Source organism: Myotis lucifugus, unplaced genomic scaffold (genome assembly GCF_000147115.1).
Source record: "Myotis lucifugus unplaced genomic scaffold, Myoluc2.0 scaffold_63, whole genome shotgun sequence".
In the NCBI taxonomy this organism is placed as follows: domain Eukaryota; kingdom Metazoa; phylum Chordata; class Mammalia; order Chiroptera; family Vespertilionidae; genus Myotis; species Myotis lucifugus.
In genome coordinates this window covers 5,505,674-5,531,895 of record NW_005871111.1, presented here as the reverse complement: position 1 = coordinate 5,531,895, position 26,222 = coordinate 5,505,674, and the positions used below count along the sequence as shown (strand labels likewise).

The following is a 26,222-nucleotide window of genomic DNA, read 5'->3' as shown; positions in this document are numbered from 1 at the left end:
GGATGATATAGAGAAGACTAATCTCCAAATAGGGGAAAAACAGTATGTTCTGAACAAATAAATGAAAATGACATGCCGGTTTTGAGAAAATTCAACAAGTTCAATACTTTGGGGCATGAAAGTATAAGAAATAACTTGATGTAGAGCAGACCAGGTCAAAAAGACCTACGTATTTTGAGGTTAGAAATGACTGGCTCTGGTGGTTGATTGGATGAGGGGATGGAAAAGATAGAGGAGAGAGACCCTCTTTGGAATGAGAGCTATAGAGAGCTATTAAATTATCACTTCCAATTATATTTATCTAAGTTTTTATAAGTGAATAATTGAGGATCTCTAACCCACCAATTAAAATTTCCAGTTACTTGTTAAGGCTGACACTTAACATTTTATTAGCTGACATTACCTTTGAACAGAAAGTTTGAGCCTCTCTTTTCAGTCTTTGAAAAAATTTACTCTAATATTTTAAGGGGGTGGGAGATTGGGAGTAGTGGGGAGGAGAGTACTGGGGAATATCTCTTCCCTCATTTTCTGGTTCTGTAAGGAGAAATTGTCTTTAAACGTCCCCGCTTCTTGTCCTGCCCCTCGCTCTCCTTTCCCTCTTGAAAGTGGGTGATTCTACTCAGGAATAACTGGGCCTGGGCCTCAGTCCCTTCCTCTTTCCTTTCCCCTCAGGAGTCAGAAGACCAGGGAGATGTCCTTTTCTAGGCTGCTCCTCCAATATGCTGTAAGATTTTTTAAAAAATATATATTTATTGATTTCAGAGAGATGCAAAAGGGAAAGGAGATAGAAACATCAATGATGAGAGAGAATCATTACCAGCTGCCTCCTGCACACCCCACACTGGGGATCAAACCTGCAACCCAGGAATCAAACCATGACCTACTGGTTCATGGGTCAATGCTCAACCACTGAGCCACACCGGCCAGGCAAAATCAGCATTTCTTGTCAGTTACTCCATTATTGTCAATAGCATGCTGCCTTTCTCATATCCTCAGTTTGCCTTTGTTTGTGTGCCATTTTAAAAAATTCATTGATTCGAGAGAGAAGGAGAGAGAGAGAGAGAGAGAGAGAGAGAGAGAGAGAGAGAGAGAGAAGGAAGGAAAGAGGGAGAGAGAGACAGAGAGAAAGAGACATTGATCTGTTGTTCCACTTATTTATGTATTAACTGGTTGTTTCTCATGTGTGCCCTGACCGGAGATTGAACCTGCAACCTTGGCGTATCTAGATGACTCTCTAACCAATTGAGCGACCCAGCCACAGCTCTCAGTTTTCCATTTTTTTTATACATATTTTATTTTATTGATTTTTTTTTACAGAGAGGAAGGGAGAGGGATAGAGAGTTAGAAACATCGATGAGAGAGAATCATCGACCAGCTGCCTCCTGCACATCTCCTACTGGGGATGTGCCCGCAACCAAGGTACATGTCCTTGACCGGAATCAAACCCGGGACCCTTCAGTCCGCAGGCCGACGCTCTATCCACTGAGCCAAACCGGTTTGGCTCAGTTTTCCATTTTTAATAATTTTCTCTCCATCACACTTAAGAGACAACCAAAGAAGTAAAGCATTTTTTAAAAGATTATTTTCTTATTTTCTCTTTTCTCCCCATTTTGGGAGCTGTGACGATGGCCTAGGTTCTATCTCTATATTAATTGCCAATGGTGTATTACTTGCAGATTCCTAAGTTAATTGTACTACATTGTGAAACCTAACTTGATATAGAAATCTAATTTAGAAGGGAAATAACCTTGGAATTTGAACAACGGTGAAAAGACAAGTACCTTATATTTTTATATTTAACAAATAGAACACTTCACAAATTTGTTTTGTTTTTTTTTTTGTTTTTTTTTTAAATATATTTTATTGATTTTTTACAGAGAGGAAGGGAGAGAGAGATAGAGAGTTAGAAACATCGATGAGAGAGAAACATCGACCAGCTGCCTCCTGCACATCTCCCACTGGGGATGTGCCCGCAACCCAGGTACATGCCCTTGACCGGAATCGAACCTGGGACCCCTCAGTCCGCAGGCCGACGCTCCATCCACTGAGCCAAACCGGTTTCGGCCACTTCACAAATTTGTATGTCATTTTCATTCAGGGGTCTTCTCCATTTTCTGCGCTGTTCCAATCATAGTATTAGTGCTGCAGAGGCAAGCACCGCCTGATTCTTTATCGAATACCATTAACTGCTCTCTGTCCTGAGGGACTGACTTGATAGGCTTTGTGGGGAAGAAACATTTTATAAATCACTGGCGTTTCATCCCTGGGGCTCCACTTCGGGTCCTGTTCCTATTAGGTGTCTATACAACAACTTTTGAATTTCTCCAGCCCCACAGTCCCCCAGCCAGGATTATAACTTGCCAGACACTTAGAATTGTTGGAATCCAGAGTAACATGCTTGCTAAGACACAAAACTCCAGGGAGGAAAAGAGGAACCAGCCTTATACTACCATGAAATAAATGCATTTATAAATCAAATTACTACATAAATTATATTTCTGTTTTTTAAACTTATTGCCACTATCAGAGCCAGATAACCTCAGCAGGCAATCAAAAAGTCTTTCTAAGGCTGAAAGAGGGTGGGGGGAAAGGGGTCCACAGCGTGCAGGTGGCAGCAGCTACTCTATCTTGTTCAGCTCAGGTTTCTAACTGTCAGTATATATTTTCCAGTGCTGCCTCTTTCCTCTCACCAGCAGGGAGATCACTATGAGCACCATGAGAAAACAAGAAAGACATATCATGGTGATGAAAAGCACAGGGCCTGGGTTTTAGAGACAGACTTAGGTTCAAATTTCAGCTCTGCCCCTCGATAAATTGTGAGAGTTGAAGCCCCTCACTTAATCTCTATGTACTTCAGTTTATTCATCTGTAAAGCAGAAATAATAACATCCTGTTATCATGAGTAAATGAGTAAATTAAATAAAAAAGCATTGAGCATGGCTTCACATATTAGAAAACAGTTATTGCCCTAGCCGATGTGGTTCAGTGGATAGAGCCTTGGCCTGCGGACCAGAGTCCCAGGTTTGATTCCGGTCAAGGGCATGTACCTCGGTTGCAGGCTCCTCCCCGGCCTGGGCCCTGTTCGGGGCTCGTGCAGGAGGCAACCAATTGATGAGACCAATTGTTTCTCTCACATTGATGTTTCTCTATATATATCCCTCTCTCTTCTACTCTCCCTAAAAATCAATGGAAAAATATCCTTGGGTGAGGATTAACAACAAAAAACAGAAACAGTTATTATTATGACTTAAAAGGTACTTATGACATGTGACTTTTATGCATTTAAAAGAATAAAAATGAAAGTTTTAAAATTGCTTTATATCAACAAGTGAAATTTTATATTGTTTGTATCTGAGGTCAAATCATTCCGTTAAATCCAAGTGTTTACATAGTTGACTTATATTCTTTCCGAAGTAAGGTGTTACATAAACAAATTAGAGGATAATTTGTTATAAGGCACGCTAGCCTCATGCTAAAAAAGAATTAAAATGTGAAAATCAGAAAATGGCAGCTATGTGTAAGTACTAAGTAGGACATCTGTGAATATTTTCCAGTTAGAGAAAACCACAAGCATATTCTTAATTGGTTTGTGGCTAATTCTTTTACCGCACATATTAAGACCACAAGTCAAAATGAAAATGTATTCTCAAACCGATATTAACCATATACTGGATAATGTAATTCTGCTTTTAAAACCTCCTCTCATATTGGCATCTAGACCACCGAGCGCTATTTTAGATGAAGATTTCAATAATAATGACTGACTATACTTTGGGACTACTTTTATTTAAAACCGTATATTACAAAGTTTTTTAATTTCTTATTTCTATTTCTTTATTTCCTGTACTAATTAATACATGACAGATTATTTGTTAAAGTGGGTCAGCATGATTTATATTTTCAGAAGTGTCCTGTGCATCTAGCTCTAGTTGTAATGAACACATTTTCAATAAACACTGTCAACTTATGGTGATAATGGTGACAGTATCTTTTGTTTATTTAATCACTCATTAAACAATATGTATTTAATACCCACTATGTTCCAAGCACTACTTTAGACAAAATTCCAGGGAAGTAAAGAGGAACCAGCCTTATGTTACCAAATAATGAATACATTGATACATCAAAATACTACATAAATGAACAACAATGAGCAAGTCAGCTAACGTCCCAAACTTTGTGGAACATACATATTGGTAGAAACAAATAAACATATAGTATGTCCTTTAATGATACATGTTCAGAAGAAAAATAAGGCAAAAAGGGGTTAGGAAGTGCTAGCAGTAAGGGTGGGGGAATTTTTTTGTTTCAGGGAGATGAGAAAGGTGAATCTGAGAAGGTAACATTAGAGCAGTGAACAATCAAGTCTTGAGGGTCTCTGGAGGAAGAACATCTAGGCAACTTGCAAAGGCCCTGAGTCAGGACCTTGCTTATCCCGTCCAAAGAACAGCAAACAGTAAGGAGGTCCAGGAAGCTTGGCAGAGTAAGGGAGATGGGAAGGGGCTAGAGAAACAATTAGAGAGCTAGGAGGGGGGAGATTTAGAAGGCATTGCAAGGTCACATAGGTCCTGCAAGGACCCTGGTTTAGATTTGAGTGAAATGAGAGATTTTGAGCAGAAGAGTGGCATGATCTGATGTGCATGTGAAAAGGATGATGGTGGCTACTTGTGAATAACTAATGAAATGTAGGAGGGCAAAGGTTGAGGCTAGGGCATCACTTAGGAAGTTCTTGTACTAACTCAGATGAGAGATGATGTGACTTAGACCAGGATTGCTATGTACGTAGTGAAAAGAGGTTAACTTTTGAACATAGAGCCAATACACTTTGCTGATCATTGGTACAGAAGAATCCAGGAGGAGGCCAATGGATTTTCACCTGAGTAATGTGAAGGACAGAGTTGCCATTTACTGAAAAGGAGAATGCAAGTCTGGGGAGAGGAAACTGGGTGTTTGCTTTTGAAAATGTTAGCTTTCAGTTACCTTTTGGAGTTCTAAGAGGAAATGTTGAGAAGATGTTAGATATATGTTAGCTGCAGTTCAGAAGAGAAGTCTGGATTGGAGATAAATAAAGGGTTTTACACCATATATTGGATGAGGTCTTTTAGGTAAGGAGTTTTAGATAGAGATAATAAGAGATCCTAGGATACTGCTGTGAGGGCCTATTCCTTTACTGGAAATGAAAAGGAATCAACCAAAGAGACTGAGAAAAACCATTCAGGAAGTAGGAGAACCAATAGGGGGTGGTGTCCATCCTGGCAGCCAGCAGAAGGAAGTGAAAAGCTAAATGAAGTGCTCCTGCTAGTAAATGATTTTGATAAGGAAAATAAGAACTGAGAATAAACCATTGGATTTGGCATTAGGGAAGTCATTAGTGGCACTGTTTCAGTGGAGGACAAAAACTTGACTAAACTTGATTTTAAAAAGGATGAGACCTTAGCCGGGGTGGCTTAGTGGTTTAGTGTCAACCTATGATCCAGGAGGTCACAGTTCGATTCCCGGTCAAGGCACATGCCTGGGTTGCAGACTTGATCCCCAGTATGGGTATGCACAGACAGCCAATCAATGATTCTCTCTCGTGATTGATGTTTCTAGCTCTCTCTCCCTCTCCTTTCCTCTCTGAAATCAATAAAAATATCTATTAAATAAAAAAGAGGATGAGAAGAGAGGAAGCAAAGACAAAACACAGACAACTTTTTTGAGGAGTTTTGCCAGATAGAGGAGCAGAGAAATAGGGTAGTAGAGGAGAGGGACTAAGAGAGGGTTGTATTTTTCAAGAGGGCAGCATAAAGCTGAAGGGAATAATCCAGTAAAGATAGAAGAGGTGATAATGCAGAAGAAAAAGAGGAACATTGTTGGAGCAGTGTCCTCTGTGGCAGGAGGGGTAAGATCTGGTACACAAGTGGAGACCTGGCCTCAAGGTAAAGGTAGTTCACCCACAGGAGTGGAAGAGAAGATCAAGTATGTGCGACAGATGTCAGTACATCAGTAGATGAGGGAGGTTGTGGTGTTTCTCATGGCTCCTATTTTCTTAAAGAAATAGGAAGCAGGTCATCAGTAAAGAATGAAGAATGTTGGAGACCAGAGATGAGAGAAAACAGAAATAATTATTATGTGGAGAAGTGGCCATTTGAAATGTAGTGGGATTACTGGGTGACTCTCTGGGCCCAGTTGAGGTTAGTGGTCATGAATAGAAAGTAATATGAGTAAGTTTGTGTTTGTCCCCAGCCACAGTTAGCTTTCTGAGTACAGGTACAGAATTGGTGAGGAAAGGGATTTTAAAATGTGAGATGCCCATCAAGTCCTAAAAGAATTACTGAAACATAACATCAGAGCCATGAAAATATTTAGAATCATATCTAAGAACTCTTTCTGGTTGTTATGAATATGAAAAAGGTGTGGCAAAAACAAGCAGATCTTATGAATTGGCAGAATAAACAATTGATTTTAGGGGGTCTGAAATTATATATCATCTAAAAGTAATTGCCCTATTGGTCTTTCCTGGCACCTGAAAATTCCACCATTGGCATTGTTCTAAAAAATGTATGAATTTTTCATGCACAGAGACAGTGTGTATACTTTTTAATCTCTAGAATTTAATATGATGCCAAGAAGACACAAATGCTAAATAAATATTTACTGTTATTTTGGATGGAATGGAATGAAGGGCCGCCATCATTCATTAATTTTCATTCAACAAGCATTTATTGAGTAGAAGGCACTGTGCCAGATATTACAAGTTTCCAAGATAAAAACATATTTACATGAACCTGTTGATGGTATTAGGACATCAGTAGATAGACACTTAGTAGCAGAGGTTCATTTTTTTTATCACTATCCATTGATACATAGCAAAATATATAATTATACAGAAGGGTATGTGAATGGCCATGCATATCTGTTGATATGGTCACTACAAAGGCACTGAACAAAATTCTTGAAGTAATACACAATTCCTCTACTTTATAACTTCAACCCAACATAGAAGGAAGCCCTGATTTTCCATGGAGGAAATGCCACCTTCCTGTCACTGGTAAAATAAGTGGGTGGGTGGAGGTAAAATGCCTGTCAATATCTGTGATTTTACTGGAAAATAGAACCACATGTGTTGGAAGTGAAACCTTACAAATGCTGATTTCTACCTACCTGCCAAACTGGAGAATACACAAAGAACCCTGGATCAAGAGGAGCCTTTTTAAATCCGATACTTACTACTTCAACCACAAAATTCATTCTAAGTCAGCTTTTTCCTGGGAGGTAACATTTTTTTGCTAGTTAGAAAAATTGATTTTCTCTTCTCTAATTTTTTTCAACTCAGGGGTGTGTTTCTAATTACAAGATGAACAGATATTTATCTGTGCTTACAGAAGCTCATCTTTGAATTTGCTAGAGGAGAACCTTCATGGTTATGCCAATTTTTTATGTCTTCTCTAAAATATGATCAAATCCCATTAATCTGGACTCCATTAATTCAGAATTGTTGTTAGGTTTATCTGATTTTGGCTATAATTTATAATATACTAGAGGCCCAGCATGCACGAAATTGTGCGCAGTTAGGGTCCCCAGGCCTAGCCTGGCCTCTGTCGCATGGCCTCTGCCGCCCTGCGATGCTAAGTGAAGCTCCCCACCCCGGGATGCTCCACTAACCCTGAGACTGCTCCGTGAGGCTTCCCCTGCCCCTCAACTGCTCCACGAAGCTTGCTGCCACCCCGCGACTGCTTCCTGAAACTCGCTGCCGCCAGGTGACTGCTCCACTAAGCTCAGGGCCATCCGGCGAAGCAGCCCGCCACTGCCGCTCAACAGCCCCCAGTCCCACCCCTCATGGTGAGCGGCTCGGGGGCCGGGGGAGGGGGGGACTGATAGGTGCTCCATGCACTTCATGGTAACCAGTCACCCATTCAGTTGTGACGGCACCTAGCTCTTTATATATATTAGGATGACCTTTTATTATTATTCTTTAACTAGACTGTGAAGAGGAAAATGCACTGGCATTCTAGGCTCAAGTAATACAGCAGTGAGCAAAACAAACAAAAATTATGGGCCAGACTGAGTGAACATTCCGGTTTGAATGAATGAGTGAATTTACTCTTGACATATGTACAATAGCTAGAAAATGAGTCTCAGCATATTTAACATCTTTTTCTAGTAATCTGTCCAAAATTACTATTACTTGAGAATAATGTAAATAAAGTAATTATTTCTAATATCCTGTAAGTGATCATTTTTTAATGGCTTTATGTTAAATTTCTCTCCCACATCAGTCAGGTTTTGATGGAAGAACGAATTAAATAAGCCTAGGGAGTCCACCTTGAGTGTCACCATAATACTCTAACATTGCCTTTGTGTTGTTCATGTCTTAAGCATTTCCTATCATTTGCTTTCTTATAAGTTTTATAATTTGCTTTCTTATAACCCAGTATGGTATTACTTATCCTCATTTCACAAGAGGCTAAGGTTCAGCAAAACTAAATAACTTTTCCAAGATCACACGGCTAACAACTATGGCGGATAATGTTGATGACAGTACTAAGCTCCATCCACAGGGCACTTGGATGAGAAGCCTGGAGGTAAAGCATCTGAGGTTTAAGGTCAACACACAAGATTACAGAGGAGAAAGGCAGAAAGAGCCTAGATCCTTGTGGTGTCATTGAATTATCAAGCCAGCTCTGTGCTAACTACACCTACGACTTGATATAAATAAAGCCCCACCTGTTCAAGTCACAGTGCTTGGGTTTTTTTGATATTTGCATCATAAAAGACATCTGACTGATAGTCTGAGAACTGGAAAGCAAATGTAAAACTCTGAAGCCCTTGTTCTTTCCGATGGAACAATCTCAGTACTCATCACTCACTACAGGTATTCTTCACTTTATAAAGAGAATGTGTCCCTCAAAACCCACATGCAAATCACTTAAACATATTCAATTTAGAGTGCATTAATTAATGTTAAAAGAAATCTGTAATAAATGATCTGATGAACTATTTGGAGAATATTTTTATGACATTAAGTAGGAAATCAAGTGGTGGTTGGCAAGTTTTTGCTAACAGATGTATTTTCTCAAATTGTGCTATGTGTGTTCCAAATTTACAAGGCAATTTTACTGTCAAGATTCTGAGAAGGCGGGTTAGTAGGACCTAAAAGGATTAACCTACATCCACTGAGATGGCAGTAACCAACAAGTGTTGGCCAGGATGTGGAGGAATTGGGACCCTCACACACTCCTGCTGGGAATGTGAAAACACTGTGGCAGTTCCTCTAAAGGTTAGGCAGAGTTGCCATATGACACAGCAGTTCTATTTGGAGTTCTATTTCTAAGTATCTGCCCAAGAGAAATGAAAACATATGTCTACACAAAAGATTGTACACAAATGTTCATAACAGCCCAAAAGTGAAAACAACCCAAATTCCACCAACTAAGGAGTGGGATATATCCATGCAATGGGGCATTATTCAGCCAGAATAGGCATCCATAGAGAATGCTGGAAACGCTGAAGAGAAATAGTGAGTGACTACTAATGGATACAGGGTTTCTTTTGGTCATGATGAAAATGGACTAAAATTGATTGTGGTAATAGGTGCACAACTCTGTGAATATTCTAAAACTCTGTGAATGGTACACTTTATGTAAGGTGAATTGTATCATATATTGAATCAACAAAGCTGTTACATTTTTAAAAACTAACCAACCAACGATGATCAGGAGATAGTAAAAGGGTCCAGGAAATAGCAAAAATCCTGAAGGATCTAGGCTCCCTGTCAGTCTGGCACTTCTCGTTTTTCTGTGAGCTTGGACTGTGGAGTTTACTCCCATAGAGCCCTCATTTTCACAATTCCGAAGTGGACTTAGCAATGAGACTCTAGTTTTCTTGGCCTTTTTTTCATCTCCTGGAGACTATCTTACCCCCAAGGCAAGGGGTGAGGTTAATGAACACTCAGACCCTTGTTAGAACCCTGGTTCCCTATGTCTTAGCCAAGTGACCTTGGAGAGACAAGAGGAGCTCGCCAAGCCCTCTGAAAATGGGAATAATAATAGTTACCTCACAAGGTTGAGTTGAGCATTGAAGCCATAAGCACATGAAGTGCACACGGAGCACGTGGCTTAGCACATTGTGTTCTGTCCCTCAGTGCAACCCATTTCTTATCGCTTCCATCATCCCTTTAATGCCCGACCACGTCTGTTAAACCCCTGCTCAGAATGAAAGGTGTGAGCTCTTGCCCTTGGCACATGGCTAGTAACTCCGGGCTTAGCCATGTACTCAGAAAGGTGTCTAGTTTTTACCCAGAATTTCTTGAATGAAAAGGTGTTACTTTTTATGATTTATTTCATCACAATTATTCTGAGCACCTAAAAGGTAGAGAAGAAGAGCAAGTTTGGAAGGTTATTCTCTTCCATATTGATGAGACCTGGACAGAATCTATTAAATATGCCCTGTGATCTGGTTCTCTACACGATTTCAGCAGAAAAGTAAGGCAATTAGAGGTAAGGCAGTCAGGCCAACCCAGATTCAGAACCTGCCTCTCCCTCTCTCTAGCTGTGTGGCCCTGGGCACATTGCCTAACCCTGCTAAGCCTCTGTAGCCTTGCTTATGAAAATTGGGAGGGGGGGGGGTGTTGGGGGAGAGAATCTTACGTACATCACAGGGTTGTATAGGGGATTAAATGAGGTAGCACATATAAAGCCTTTGGCTCAGTGCTTCCCAAACAGTAAGGCTTTAATAATTTTTTTAAGTAAGTAGTTTGTGAAATTTTTGAGAAAAAAATAGTATGCTTCAAATAAACTACTGAAGGCATTATTTTTTTTAATCCTCACCCGAGTATATGTTTATTATTATTATTACTATTATTATTATTATTAATTACTGATTTTAGAGACAGAAGAAGGAGAGCGAGAGCTAGAGTGAGAGAGAGAGAGAGAGAGAGAGAGAGAGAGAGCCATCAATGTGAAAGAGAAACATCAATCGGCTGCCTGCTATATGTGTTGACTGGGGATCAAACCTGAAATCCTTTGGTGCACAGGATGACACTCCAACCAACTAAGCCACCTGGCTAGGACTAAAGGCATTCTTTAAAAAAAAAAAAAAAAGATTTAAAAAAAATAAACAAGGTGACCAACTTACCCCAAATTGCCTATATTTTTCAAGTTAATGATTTTATTTCCATCTTTAACAGTAACAGAGGAGTCCAACACAGACTGATGTACATGGGTACGGTTGAAATGTAACATAGGAATATTTGAACTATGTACATGGAAGAATGGAAAGGGATTTTCTCATATCAATCTTTTCCTATGTTGCAGTTTCTGAATAGTAGAAACTAAACATGCATCCCCTCCCCCCCAATTTAACTTATATGTAGTAATATAACTTTTATGATCAATCATTTGTCTTTAAGCATAAAACTTGAAGAGATTTTGGCTGCCTGGTGGTCTTGGCTCCTGTAGTCTGGTATTGTTAGAACATAACAAAGGAGCGTTTCTACAAAGCCCTCCTCAACTCCAAGTAGAAAACGATTCCTTTCATTCAATCATTACTTTCAGTTTTAAAACCAAAGGTCCTGTGTCCCAGGAACTCCTCAGACTCAGGAAAACCAGGAAAGTTGCTCAGCCTACTTGACACCAAATTTAATTCAGTGCTAACTATGGACCTGGCGCTGTGACACACACTTTAAAAGCCAACTTTCATTTAAATAAATAGAACAAACCTGTGCAATCGGTTCTATTTTAGGCCCATTTCAAAGATAAGGAGAAGTCCATTTGGAGAAATGGGGTAAATTGCCTAAACCTTAGAAAGATAGCTCTGGGATTTTTAAGCTGAGGTCCTTCTAAAACTGTGCTGCGGTATAACCATTAGGCTCCTGCCCCCAGTTTCCTATCAATGAATTAAAAGGTTAGAAAGGTTATAGAAAACCTTGCCCCCCAGAGTGAAAGTATTAACGGCGTGAAAGGGTTGTGGTAGCCTCACTTATCATGGTTAGGGAGCTGGGGGTAGTCAGGGTGTCCGTTCATGCTTGGGGCTCATTTCTTGGGTCCCTGCCGGAGGTGAAGGACTGGCTGAACTGCCGTGGAATTGCTTATTTATAGTGTTGAGGAAGGAACCTACCTTTTCATGTGCACCACATACTTTGTGTCTAGGTAGGTGGGCTTCCCGGTATTCCAGGTACAAGTCATGTTGCCTGAATATTCATAAATTACACAGGTTACCTCGTCAGGGACATCTGGTGGATCTGCAACAAAATGTATCGCTTAGGAGCCACCATAGAAACATGGAGTTCTTTATAAAGTAGTTGATAAACTTTCCATTTCATTTGGGAAAACAGGTCAATCCCCCTCAGCACTTCTCTCATTCATTCCCTACCACCTCACCTTGCAACCCACTCAGCCATCAAACACTGCTCCTTTCCTTTATAGATTTCTCTATATACTCTACTTCTTTGGGGATATTAATGTGATCAAGTTCCTCCCATAAAATAAAAAGAATTCATCTCCCTAAACTCTCTTCTCTTTGCTACCACTGTATCTTTCTCCTTTTCTTAATAGCTAAACTTTTTTTTTTTTTTAAGAATTCACTATACTGGTCTTTTTCTTCATCTCCTATTTACTTGTAAACCCCAACAACCAAGATTCAGCCCACAATTCCACCAAAACCACATTTGGTAAGATCTTAAATGATTTCCTAATCAATAAATCCCATGATCTCTTTGCAGTCATTATTGACCTGGACCTCTGCAGCGTTTAATATTTGGGTCACACCCTCCTTGAAACCTTCTGTACCTTTTGGCTCCTGTAAAAGAGTTCTCCAAAGGGTTCTTCTACTTCTCCTCTGGCATCTATTCCACTTTAAAAGTCTAGTGTTCATACCTACTATTGAGTATTACTCAGCCATAAAAGGAAAGGGAATCCTGACATGCTACAACACAGATGAACCTTGGAGACATTATACTAAATAAAATAAGTCAGACACAAAGGAGAAATATTGTACTATTTTACTTATATGAGGTATCTAGAATACAAAGTCTTAGAGATAGAAAGTGGAATGGTAACATGGTGGTTGTCGGTGGTTGAGGGTAGGGAGGAATGGGAAGTTGATGGTTAATGGATACAGAGTTTCAGTTTTGCAAGATGAAAAGCGTTCTAGAGAGGAATGGTGGTGATGGTTGCACAACAATGAACTCAATGCCACAGAACTGTACACTTAGGAATTGTAAAATGGTATGTTTTATGTTGTGTCTATTTTACCACAGTAAAAATAAGATTTTTTAAAATGTTGGTAACCACAGAATTCTATTTCCAGGTCCTTTCTCCCTTCCTCCAACCTTCCTCTGTGCTTATTAGTGGCCATATTATAGAGAAAAATATTAGATTTTGTCTGCTAGCATTTTTCCCTTTTTAACACTGACATCTCCCTCACTCCCAACCTCATCCCCTTGCTACCCCAAGGGCTATCAATCACTAGGCTCCACAGAGAAGTATGCCCTTGACCTAGGCTGATTAATCAAGTATTTCTCTTGGGAATGACCACATGACTCAAGATGAACCAATCAGAATTCTCCCAGGGACTTTTTCAGGAGCCATTGTAAAAGAGGCAGCCTCTTTCCCCCTGAAATTACTGTCTCTGAGTAATAGGGAGCTGTGAGTTGCTGGTGGCCATCTCCCTGTCATAGTGAAACTGCCTATTTAAGAATGAAGTCAACACCAGGGAAGACAAAACCCAAGAGATGGGAAAAGATCAGAGAGTTCTGATGATAGTGTTGGAGCCCTTGGGGCTTCTGGAGCTGATGAAACCCCAACAACTATGGAACAGCACCTGGAATTTTCAGTTACACCATCCAGTAATAAATTACCAAGAAAAAGATAAAAAAAGAAGTATGGAAATATTGAGTGCTGATTAAATCTCACTTTTCAGGTGCTGCTCTCTCAGCTTGTGCCTACCTGTGCAATCCTGTCTGGGAAACTAGACTATTCAGAGAAACACCAGACAAATGGCAGAATGGAGGTTCATAAAGAATAAATGTACAGACATTTGTGCACCTGAAGTTATACCCAAAGATTTATCTTAAATCTAAATATACTTCTTGCAGGTCACCTGCAAATTATGTACCAAGAATATTACTTGTAAAATCAGAAATAAAACGCAAAAAAAAAGTTATCCTCATTGCAAATTGAAAAGATAATAGGTATCATTTAGACCTATAAAATGGCAAGGATTTTGAAAAATGGCAATCCTCAGTGTGGGAATGGACAAAGGACAATCCTCTAACACACTTGTGCAAATTGCTACAGCCTTTATGGAGAACACTTTACATATAATCTTTAGAAGCTAGAGTAATACCTTGCAACTCAGCAATTTTACATCTAGGATTGCATTCTTAATGAAATGGTCATTTAGCTAAAAAATTTGCCTCTTAAAGTATTGTTTATTTTAATAAAAATTTAGAAACAAACTTAATAACCTAACATAAGGTTAAATAAACTATAATGCACTCCTAAAATACATTCCAAAACAATGTAGAATACAATTATGTATGTTTAATTAGTTTAGTAAGTAATTAAATAATGGTCATATGATAAAGTGAAAAAAACAAATTGTGATGTAGTATAGTATAGTGGTCTCATTTGAGAGACAGAGAGATGGGGATTAAGGGATAGAAAGAGAGAGATAGAGAAACTTGAAAGATACTTTGAATTATTAAAGAGGGATTCTATTAGTGAGATTATGGAATTATAGAGATAATGAGTACTTCTTTTTGCTGGTCTAAAAATTTTAAAACTTTATGCATTGACTGTAATTTGATTTTATAATTAAAAATGATTTTAAACAGTAAGAATAGACTAAGTACTTTATAACATTTTTGTGAGTTGTAGCATTGAGTTACAATGGGGAGAAACAGGATGCCAAGTAGGGTAAAGAAAGCTTTAAATTTTATTTGCACCTTGAAAGTGGTAGCTGTGGACACAGACATTTAAGTCATTTTGAATATTGATTGAATTGTGGTCTCTCAATGATTACAGTGATTTGTGCTGAAATTATTTTTGTTTTCTGGTTTCAGATAAGAGTATCATTGAATTAGTCACCATGAAAAACAACTGTCAATATTTTGGGATATGCTATTTATTCCACAGCATTCTATCTGAAGTGAATGCTCAGGGTTATAAATGTCTGATGATTTATTAACTTTGCAAAAGGCCAAATAGATATACACACACACACACACAAATAAGCACAATACCTATAATAATAAAAGCATAATATGTTAATTAGACCGGATGTCCTTCCGGACAAAGCTGTGGCGTTGGGGACTGAGGCAGAGGTGGCCACCACGGTGGTGGGGGCCTAACCCCTTGCACAAATTTTGTGCATCGGGCCTCTAGTTTGTAATATTAATGTGAAGCTATGTAAAGATGGGAATGTGAGTATGGTTATGAGAGTAAGACCAAATTGTTGTTAGATCTCATTTCCAGGTTATTCAACGTTCAAGAATAAAAACCCACTTTACAACTAGATACTAAAAGTACCGTGAAATATACAAGGATGAGGCTTAAGTTTTTGCTCTTGCCTACCAATGCCATCCTCCCCTATTGGGGCACTTATTAATCACAGGCCAGGTTTCTAATTAATTCAGAGTCTAGACAGAGATCATTTTCTACTGAGAGTGTCTTGAAAGCAGAGTCTGTGACTCCCTCTTCTTTGACTTTCTAGCACTTAACACATTTTAGTGCATAGCAGTCTCTCAATAAAGTATACTTCATGAATTGATTGGCTTGATTAATAACATGATAATCATAAGCAGACTTAAAATGAGAAGAGACCCAGTGCTTCTGACAAAGATCAGTCCTTAATTCCTTCTCCAAGGACAGCACAAACCAACCTGCTTGTGCCAGTAATGCTACTTAATAGCAATGCTAAAGATGAATATTCAGGACTTTTGTTGGATAACAAGTCTGCTTTTATCAAGGTAAGTAGAGATCAAAGATGGTTAAAATTTAAGTCAAAGATGTTTAGACTTTTAAATAAATGATTAAGTGGTGATGTGATTGTCCCATGTAAGGTTTATTTTAATTTGGCATTTTTAAATGCATAAAGGCATCTCTTAGTGTTTGATTCCAGGATTGGTGTTATTTTGCTAGAACAAACTTCCCATAATAAGCATGCATGTAATCACAGACAAGAAACCAAGATGTGTTTAAAATTATGGCTAGAAATGAAAATTGTAATAATAAGTTTGTGTTTCACAAATTACACATTAAAGTGCAGATCATTTTAAATATACATAGAGGGATAGATAGATAACTTTTCAGGGAAAGCAATGATTCATTTATCTTCTCTTTTATGACTTGTCTCCAGTCTAAAAATATACATATGATCATTTTGTTTGAAGCAGTAACGATAAATTGACATAGTAAAGCTCACAGGACAAATATCCTGTGATCAAAGTGATCCAGTGAAAGCAATGTGATTTCTAGAGTACCACAAAAACCCTCAAAAACCTTTTTTTCTGACCTACTTAAAAAGGAAGTTTTGTGTGCTGAGAATGCAGAACCCAAGGACACAGGGGTTCTTCAATCCAGGGGTTTGAGTAAATTTTTACCTGGCAGTTACAATTCCATACTCATAACCAGAGGTCTATGTGAGAAGTTACAACTCACAAAGTAAATAAATGAAAGAGTGATGTTCTTTCTAAGCAGCCATTTGCAGAGAATAAGTGCTTCATTATATTGTCCTAGAAGGGGAGCAAAGGCCATTCCCTGACCTTAAGCATCACCCAATGGTTTTGGGGGTGGGGGGCTCAGAGGCCCTCAGCCAACACTGGGAGAGTTCCTGGTAGTAGTCTATCACCCAAACTGCAGCTCAGGGAAGGAGGCCATGCTTCTTCGGCCTCTTTCTTCCTCTGGCTTCAATCAAAAACTAACCTTTCCTCATAACTGTGGAAGTTGCTAATTTGCCCTCTGAAAAAATTATATATTATCTCAACACCCCCACCCCAAAGGATAAATAGTGAAGTAGTTAAATATTAAGGCTTATTTATATTTCCTGAGGATGTGGACAAGGTAAAGAGTCCTCATACATCAGATAAGATGTCTGCCTGTGGTTTCAATTACCACAATTTAGGGCAAGTTTAGCATGTTGTTATCAGTTTAAGGCATACTTTTGCCAGCCTTATTCTTTGACTCCAAGATATACTACTTCCTTTTCAACTACTTTTCTTCCTCAGTGTACTTCTACCACCTCCCATATTTCTTCTCTATCTTTAAAAAAAATATTTTTATTGATTTTTTTAAAGAGGGAGGAAGGGGGAGAGAGAAAGAAACATTAATGTAAGAGTGGATTGATCTACTGCCTACCCACCTGAGCATGTGTCCCTGACCGGAATCAAACCAGCAACCTTTTGATTTGGTGCAAGGAATAATGCCTAACCGACTGAGCCACACCAGCCAGGGCTTCTTCTTTTTTTTGAAACTCTTGCAAGATCAGGTAACCAGAGTTAAATAGGACAATGGCCTTATTTGAGATCCCCTGCTTTTTAGTTATCCATTCTAGGGACCAAGTGGTCTGGCTCTTACTAGGTAAGGTCTGGAGGTGAAGAAGTAAGAACTCAGATTTGATTCTCATAAGTGTGGAGGAAGAGAACATAGCACATACCCAAAGCCCTCTACCTTCACTGAAAATGGGCCTAGATGTCATCTATCTTATCTAATAAAAGAGAAACATGGTAATTAGCCGTACCTCCGCTACCCTTCCCATTGGCTAATCAGGGAGATATGCAAATTAACTGCCAGCCAAGATGGCGGCCGGCAGCCTGGCAGCTGACGCAAACAGGGAGGCTTGCTTGCTTCAGTGAAGGAGGAAGCCAAGCTTCCCCGCCTGCCTTGCCGGCCTCTGAGCTGCAACTCTAAGAAACATTGTAACAAATATAGAAGCTAAACCAAACCCCAGAAACCTGCTTTAGTCAGCCAGGCTTCAGCCAGCAGGACCGCAACATTGTTTCAAATACAGAAGGTAAACAAAGGCCAGAAACCTGCTTTCAGAAGCTGAGGCCTCAGAGCTAGAGCCAAGCCTCAGAGCTAAAGCTGGCCCAGAATTTAAAAAAAAGAAAAAAAGGAGCGGTTGGGAGCTTCAGTTACCCGCCAGCCTGAAAACGGCCCCCAGCCCCTCACCCAGACTGGCCAGGCACCCCAGTGGGGACCCCCACCCTGATCCAGGACACCCTTCAGGGCAAACCAGCCGGCCCCCACCCGTGCACCAGGCCACTATCCTATATAGTAAAAGGGTAATATGCCTCCCAGCACCGGGATCAGCGGAGCCGCAAAGCCTCCCGGCACCGGGATCAGCATGACAGGGGGCAGCGCCCAAACCCCCTGATCGCCCTGCAGCTCTGTGTGTGACGGGGTGGAGCCGCAACCTCCCCATCAGCCCTGTCCTGAGTGTGACATGGGGGAGTGCCCCAACCCCCTGATCGGCCCTGCACTGTGCCTGATAGGGGGGAGCTCCCCAACCCCCTGATCACCCTGTTGCTCTGTGTGTGACAGGGTGCGGCGCCCCAACCCCTCCCCCACAGGCCCTGCTCTGTGTGTGACAGGGTAGAGCCATAACCTCCCCATCGGCCCTGCCCTGAGTGTGACAGTGGCGGCGCCCCAACCCCCTGATCAGCCCTGCTCTGTGTGAGACAGGGGGCAGTGCCCCAACTCCCCTACCGGCCCTACTCTGTGAGTGACAGGGGGGAGCTCCTCAACCCCCTGATCGGCTCTGCTCTGTGCGTGACAGGGGGTGGCGCCACAACCTCCCTATCGACCCTGCCTTGAGTGTGACAGGGGGCGGTGCCCCAACCCCCCAATCGGCCCTACCCTGAGCGTGACTAGGGGTGGCATCACAACCTCCCGATCTGCCCTGCTCTGTGCATGACAGGGGGTGTCGCCCCAACTCCCCAATCGGCCCTGCTCTGAGCCTGACCAGGGGCTGCACCTAGGGATTGGGCCTGCCCTCTGCCACCCAGGAGCAGGCCTAAGCCAGCAGGTCATTATCTCCCGAGGGTCCCAGACTTCGAGAGGGCACAGGCCGGGCTGAGGGACCCCCCCCTCCCCCCAGAGTGCACAAATTTTTGTGCACCAGGCCTCTAGTATATATATAAAAGCCAAGCGACTGGAATGAGTGGTCACTATGACTCGCACTGCAGCCAGCCAACCAGCCGGACGGAAACAGGGCCAGCCAACCTCCCGCAGTCCCTCCCCCCTGCCGGCCCCAAATGGCCCTGATTAGGGCAGGCTGGCCAGACCCCACCCGTACACAAATTTGTGTACCGGGCCTCTAGTAGGGAATAAATATCTGGGTTAAAACAGTGCTGAACTTATTGATCCATCTTTCATAATAGTACAACAAAGAATTAAGTATATTATTATGCAAGTCAGCCCATATTACTCTAATAATTTAAACATCTTCAGAATGCTTGAACACAAATTGAATTTAGCAAATATTTTAAAGATTAACTTGATATATTTTTTCTTAATAATTAAAGTAATAAACATAATGATTCAAAATTGCATCAGTAGATGAATGGATTAGAAAACTGTGGTACATCTACACGATGGAATACTATGCTGCTGTTAAAAAGAAGGAACTCTTACCATTTGCAACAGCATGGTTGGAACTGGAGAGCATTATGCTAAGTGAAACAAGCCAGTCAATGAAGGAAAAATACCACATGATCTCACTCTTTCATGGATAATTAAGACCATTACAAACTTTTGAACAATAATAAATACAGTGGCAGAGCTGCCTCAAACTGATTGTTGGACTGCAGTGGGAAGGCCAGGGAGGGTTGGGGGACAGGAGGGAGGGGAGTAAGAGATCAACCGAAGGACTTGTATGCATCCATATAACCATAACTAATGGACATAAGACACTGGGGGGTAAGGGAGGGCAGGGGCTTGTCAAGGGTGGGGGGGAAAAAGGACACTTATGTAATATCCTTTGTAATACTTTTAGCGAAAAATAAAAAAAAATTTGTTATGGAGCAGATTAAGATGTATTATCACTAAAATAAAATAAAATTTGTTTGTTAGGTAGGAAAAATGTTAGTGACTAAAAAAAAAAAAAAAAAATTGGGGCAGTGGGATTAGAAGCAGGGAATTGTATCAGAATCTTCCATGTTTTGTCCAAAGGATGTATTTTTAAGGGCTTAGGCACATTGGTTGTACTTTAAAGTGTATAAAATGCTTTAAAAGAAATTATTAAAATTAAGGGTTTACCACAGTCAGTATAATTTGCCTCATTTTACAGATATGGAACTGAGGCTTGGATTCCTTAAGCAACTTGCCCAAGGTCACACAGCTGGTAAGGAGTGTAGCAAGAACACAAAGCTAGTTTTGCAACTTTTTTTCTCCCTAAATCATAGCTTCACAATTTTACAGGTGGATCTGCTTCAAATTTGATGATATTAATTTGGAAAAATAAAAACACACATAAGCGAAAAACAGATGAAAAAAACATTTAACACCTGAGTTTGTTGCCTCTCCTCTATGCTGTATCTGACCAGGTAACTGTTGAAAAATTGTTTTTTTGGAGCTGTTGGTAACATGGTAACATTTATAGAGTTCACTTTAAAAGTTCATATTTCAGTCTTCTTCTAAAGAGTCTAAAACTCTGGGAATACTGAGCCCTCACACCTGCTGGAGCTGGGCAGTGGCTGTCCCACTAGACCATATCTCTGCTTTCCTCTCTGCACAGATCCCACCAGCTTTTGTAACTCATTTATTCCACCAATCTGGCCCCTGGAGACATTTAAGTTTGCAATTCCTGTGTTAAACTAATAGAAGAAGTGAACTATATCAATTTGCCTCTATTTTTAGACAAGTTGGTGGTTACCAGTGATTGTTAGACGAACTTTTATTTGGACTGTGAATGCACCCCACACACTTACAGCCAGAAGAGATGTCTTCCCCACATATCAGTGTCTCTTGAGAATATCCGGGACATTCAGCTGTGCAGCGCAGGGAGGCACGTGGGTCCAGAAAGCTGTCATACCGAAGCTTAGCTGTCGTTTTATTAATCCTTGTGATTTTCAATCTTTCTTTGATGTTATTTTTATAAAAATAAAATTTCCTTGGTTGGCAGTTCTTAATTGCTGCTTGGCAATATATGGAAATATTCATACCCATCTTAAAAATTGTGGCTGGTTCTACCCAGATGTGGCCAGAGCAGTTTATATTTGTAATTCCTGGAAATAAGTAGATTAAAAGAATAAATTCCGCATAAAACATTAAAGCAGGAGATTTTAAAAAAAAAAATAGGCTATTACTTTTAAAATGTATTCTTTTCTATTAATTAAATGAATTCCATTGGGAAAAAGTTGGGGCACTAAATGTATCTTTTAATTGATTAGCTTATTGCCATGTATTTTTACTATGCTTCTGTTAAGACGCAGGAGCATGACAAAAAACTAGTATCAGCCTTTAAGCTTCTCTGTCTAAGCAGCAAGTATAATTAGCTCTCTTATTTTAAAGCAGAGAACCAAGGAATTATGAGGCTACACCTTTTTTGAAAGGTAAGATTAGATGTGACACTTGGCACTACAGAATCTAAATCCCAACTAATCAATCTGTCTTAATTATTTTTTTAAATAAAGGCTACTTTACCAGAAAATTCAGAGTTTAATGAATAAAACCATACTGCTACTTATGGCAGAAATCTATTGCTTGGTAACCACTTAAAATTCACTCTTAATTTAATAATATGGGAAATGTTCAGAATTTTTTTAAGTTAAAAAGAATATTGCAAAACAATGTATGTAATTGTAATATACATTCATGTTAGAAAGAAATAGATGGATTAAAGAGAAATACACTGATATTAACAGTGAATTATTAAATCAATAATTTTTCAATACACAGAAGTCACATGGATTGCATAAGAATAGGTCACAGAAAAATATGTTAACTTCTCTTTTTAATAAGGTTCTTGGATTGGTCAGAGGAATGTTAAACATGGTATATATATTTTTTTTTAATTCAGCAAAGCTATTTAAAAAGGGTAACTAAAATTCTAGTAGAAAACTTGGAAAAGATAGTCTGGATTATATTAAAAATTTTCATAGCAGATTGAAAAATAATCTATATATATAAAAGGCTAAGTGTCCATCCATCCAACCAGTCGCTATGACGCACACTGACCACCAAGGGACAGACACTCGACGCAGGAGCTACCATGACACGCACTGGCCATTTAAAATTAAACGGCACCATGGACCTGGCGCCAACAAAGCAACACTCAGCTTCCCCCAAGTGGGACACAGGCCCTGCCTGCCACCATCCCGGAGTGATACCCCACCAAATCGCAGCCAACACTGCCAAGACCCCATGGCGCAAAATGCGGCCCACAGCCCAGCCCAGAAACGGTCACTGTGGGCGTTGAGTAATGACGTCACATAGCAACGCCTGGCTTCCTCTCCCTAGCGACTAGCCTCCTTGGAGCTTCTTCAGTCCAGGAACCGGACTTGCTTTATAGCCAAGTGCAAAAATTTTACAATTTAACTAAATGTTTGTGAAGTGTTTTCACGTGCCTCATCTCATTTGATCCTCACAGAAGTCCTGGAGTAGGTAGATAGGAGACTCGGTAGAATCTTATTTTCTTTTCATTAGCCGGAAAACGAAAATTTAGAAAGTTTAGGAACTTGACCCAACTGAAAAGAAGTAAGAAATGGTGGAACTTGAAAATGACTTCAAGTTTTCTCACTGCACAGAATATAGTCAAACATTGCTGTAGTTAAATATTTTACCCTTTGTTCTCCCTGCATGATCTACAATAATAATCTGCTTCATGTTGATATTTACTGCTGTGTTGCTGATAATTACCTAAAAGAGAAGTTAGGGTGCTTCACTGGGCTGGAAAAAGTTCAGCTAGATCAGAAAGCAGGTCTAATTAAGCAAGTTTATCTATATATATAAAAGGCTAAGGTGATTTGCACATGCGCAATATATATAAAGCTCTCGGTGGCATCAATTGCACACGTGTGTTTTGATCTGTCATTGTCGATCGTGAATTTGGTTGACACTTCTATTATAGAGAAAGGGTGAATAGCAATAGTAAAATATTTCTTCTAATTAATTTCCTTTCAATGTGCACCAGGACACTAGTATATAAAATAATATCTGATGGACAGCTAAAAGGTCTCTAATGCCACATCCCAGGGACCCATCTTATTTCTCTATACTCTGTATTAATCACTTGAACGATAAACAGAAGTCCTACTTATCATTTTTCAAGAAGCCAGAAAAAGCAACTGGTGCCTTATTTCCCCCAAATCTTCTTGGATAGTGTTGGTCTGACTCTGGAAGGGTCCAATATCCTGCTGGAGGGATTCTAGTTCTGATGAGGAGGCTGCCTCTATATCTCCAATATAATTGTGTCCCAGCCTGTAGAACACAGTTTTGCACTTGCCACTACTCTGAGTAACTTGCATCATCTAGAAAGTTTTCTTCAAGGCCTAGAACCCTGCCTTGGTGTTGCTTTGTCACCCAGTAAATGAGTCCTTGCCATGCGTCCTCAGAATACCATTGCTTCCAATAGAAACTCCTAAATGCATATGGCTGTCCTGTCTGAACTTCTGAGGATCCCCTTCCTGGATTCCTCCAAACTGCTTATGTCTGTCCTAGTGCCAGACGTGTGTGTGAACTGTAGGAAGGGAATAATAATAGCACTCAATACTGCTGCACAGAGTTGTTGTTGTGAGGGATAAAAGGCTTAGCACAGTGTGCCTGACACAGAATAACCCTCGACAAATGGTCGGTGGAATTGAATTAAATTCAAAATGTTTGATGGATTTTCATAGAACAGTTATAATAGTTCAGAGATAGAACATGCCAACTCAAAGTAATAAGCTCCTTATCAGAAATGTTTATATAGGAGTTAAAGGTGGTTCCGTTAGGGATACGTACTTGAGAAAGGAATCGTGCCTTAGGAAGGAGGGAGTCTTTTTTATTTCATTCCACATAATTCTTATGCTCATATAATTTTTCTCAATATAATAACTTGGTTCTTCAGAAATCCTACCGTACATGATACCTTGAAAATATTAGACACTCAATACTTTATTTGAATAAAAGATAACAATAGGTATTCAAAATACTATACCTCCATGACACCAGTTGAAGAATACGTAAAGAGCTATTACCACATCCCACTGAAATGTGACCTGATTCATGTCTGAAAGCAGGGAAAAGCTCCTTGTTCCCTTCTAGAGAAAAAATACAAAAAAGTTTAAATTTTAACATTTTAATAAAAGAATAAAAGGCATCACATTTTTTCCTAGCAATTATTATTATCTTTGATGAGAACCTCTGCTAAGGAAGAAAGGAGAGATGGAGAAAGGAGGGATGGAAGAAAGAAAGGAAGGAAATGGTAAAAAGTCACTAGTGTGTGAAGAGGTATAATATGGAGTAAAGCAAAAGAATGCCATTCAACACCCTTCAAAAATAACTATGAATTAGCTCAGTAGGACCTTTTGACCCTGGATATAATCCGGTTCCTCTTATCTGGTCTCTCTCTTCATAAATCTCCTTCTGCTCTAAATCCTGATGATGAACTTTTCTCCTGACCAGGTTATGCATCTATAAAGGCATTTAAAATGAAGAAAGATGAAGTGGATGAAGTGAGACAAATGCATATGTGTTGTCACCAGTAAAAAGGCATTTAAAATGAAGAAAGTTGAAGTGAGACAAATGCATATGTGTTGTTACCAGTTAAATTTACAGAAAGCTCACTCACCTCTGGAGAGCTCAAAAGAAGCATAATATAGAAATTGCCATGAGTTTACCACTGGAGTTACATTACTCAGGTAATCAGTTTCTTACATTATTAATAATTCAGTTATTCAATAATCAACATTATTCACTTTTTTATTTGTTTAGTTAAACCTTGAGCCTTTAACATACAACAACAAAACAAAGTTCATAACTCATCAAATAGCATAAAATATCTGATAACATTTTTAAAAACTGGGGTTCTCATGACTCATGAAATAGGGATCCCTTTCATAAGTTGTTAACAATAGTAGGTGTCATCTTTATAAATAATAGTGAAAACAAGCCCTAAAATATTTCAGAAGTTAACTACTCACCTACTATGCACAATAAATACTAAGGTGATGTGATGTCAGACAATATTATAGATTCGACTATCATCCGTATTATTTACTGTATAAAATACCACAAGAACTTATAAGAGAAAATAACTTTGCCCATGTATTTCCAACAGGAAATAGAGCTGTGTTTAAGTATTTTGGATGCTCATTTTCTCTTTACCTTTCAGTCCGTTTGAAGCACATAATTCCACCTCAGAGCCAGGCCAACGTCCCGTCTTCTTTCCCCACTGCCTGCCTGTCAGTGATCACTTCAGGTTCTCAGCGATGAAGCAAGTGGAAATGTCAGCAAAGCCCTGACCTACATTTCAGATTCTTGAAGAGGAACTCACACTGTCCAATTCAAAATGACTGGCTCTCATGTCACTGTTTGGGAAAACCCAGATTACTGAAAGTGAACTGCTCTCTCAGCACTTTTTGTTTTCTCAGCCTAATTTAGACTCACCTATCTCATCCAAACAGTAGAACACATATACATGCTCTGTCAAAATCTCTGACACCAAACACATGATGCTTAGTTTTAATTTGCAACATTGATATTAATTATAAATTTGTTTCTTAAGAAAAATTTTAAATGCTACTGTTGACCATTAATTTATTGTTTTAATATTTATTGTTGAAAGTATTACATATGCCCTCCTTTTCTCCCATTGACTCCTTCTAGCCTGCCCCCAACCCCACCACAGGCCTTCACCACCCTATTGTCTGTGTCCATGGGTTATGCATATATATATGCATACAAGTTCTTCGGTTGATCACTTCCCATCCACCCACCCTCCCCTGCCTTCCCTCTGAGATTTTTCAGTCTGTTCTATGCTTCTATGTCTCTGGATCTATTTTGTTGATCAGTTTATTTTGTTCATTAGATTCCACATATGAGTGAGATCATGTGATACTTGTCTTTCTCTGACTGGCTTATTTCACTTAGCATAATACTCTCCAGGTCCCTCCTTGCTGTCTCAAAGGGTAAGAGATCCTTCTTTTTCACTGCTGCATAATATTCCAGACCATTAATTTATTTAACAAGCATTTTTTAGTAGTACTTTGTGCCAGGTATTGTTCTGGGCATTAAAAGTATAATGGTTATTGATTATAAAAC

General features: G+C 39.6%; 1 protein-coding gene across 1 annotated transcript in view; it reads right to left on the bottom strand.

Annotated features, from left to right (window-relative positions):
• IL23R (interleukin 23 receptor) overlaps positions 1 to 25,330 on the bottom strand; it is a 68,747-nt gene extending 43,417 nt beyond the window's left edge. Inside the window, exons 1-4 of the mRNA XM_006089810.3 lie at positions 25,287 to 25,330; positions 24,118 to 24,220; positions 20,909 to 21,205; positions 12,097 to 12,220 (exon numbers count right to left, since the gene is read on the bottom strand). Coding sequence (XP_006089872.1) covers positions 12,097 to 12,220; positions 20,909 to 21,205; positions 24,118 to 24,187 — 491 coding nt within the window. The 5' untranslated portion in view covers positions 24,188 to 24,220; positions 25,287 to 25,330. The remainder of the gene's footprint in view (positions 1 to 12,096; positions 12,221 to 20,908; positions 21,206 to 24,117; positions 24,221 to 25,286) is intronic.
• Between the last annotated feature and the right edge of the window lie 892 nt (positions 25,331 to 26,222).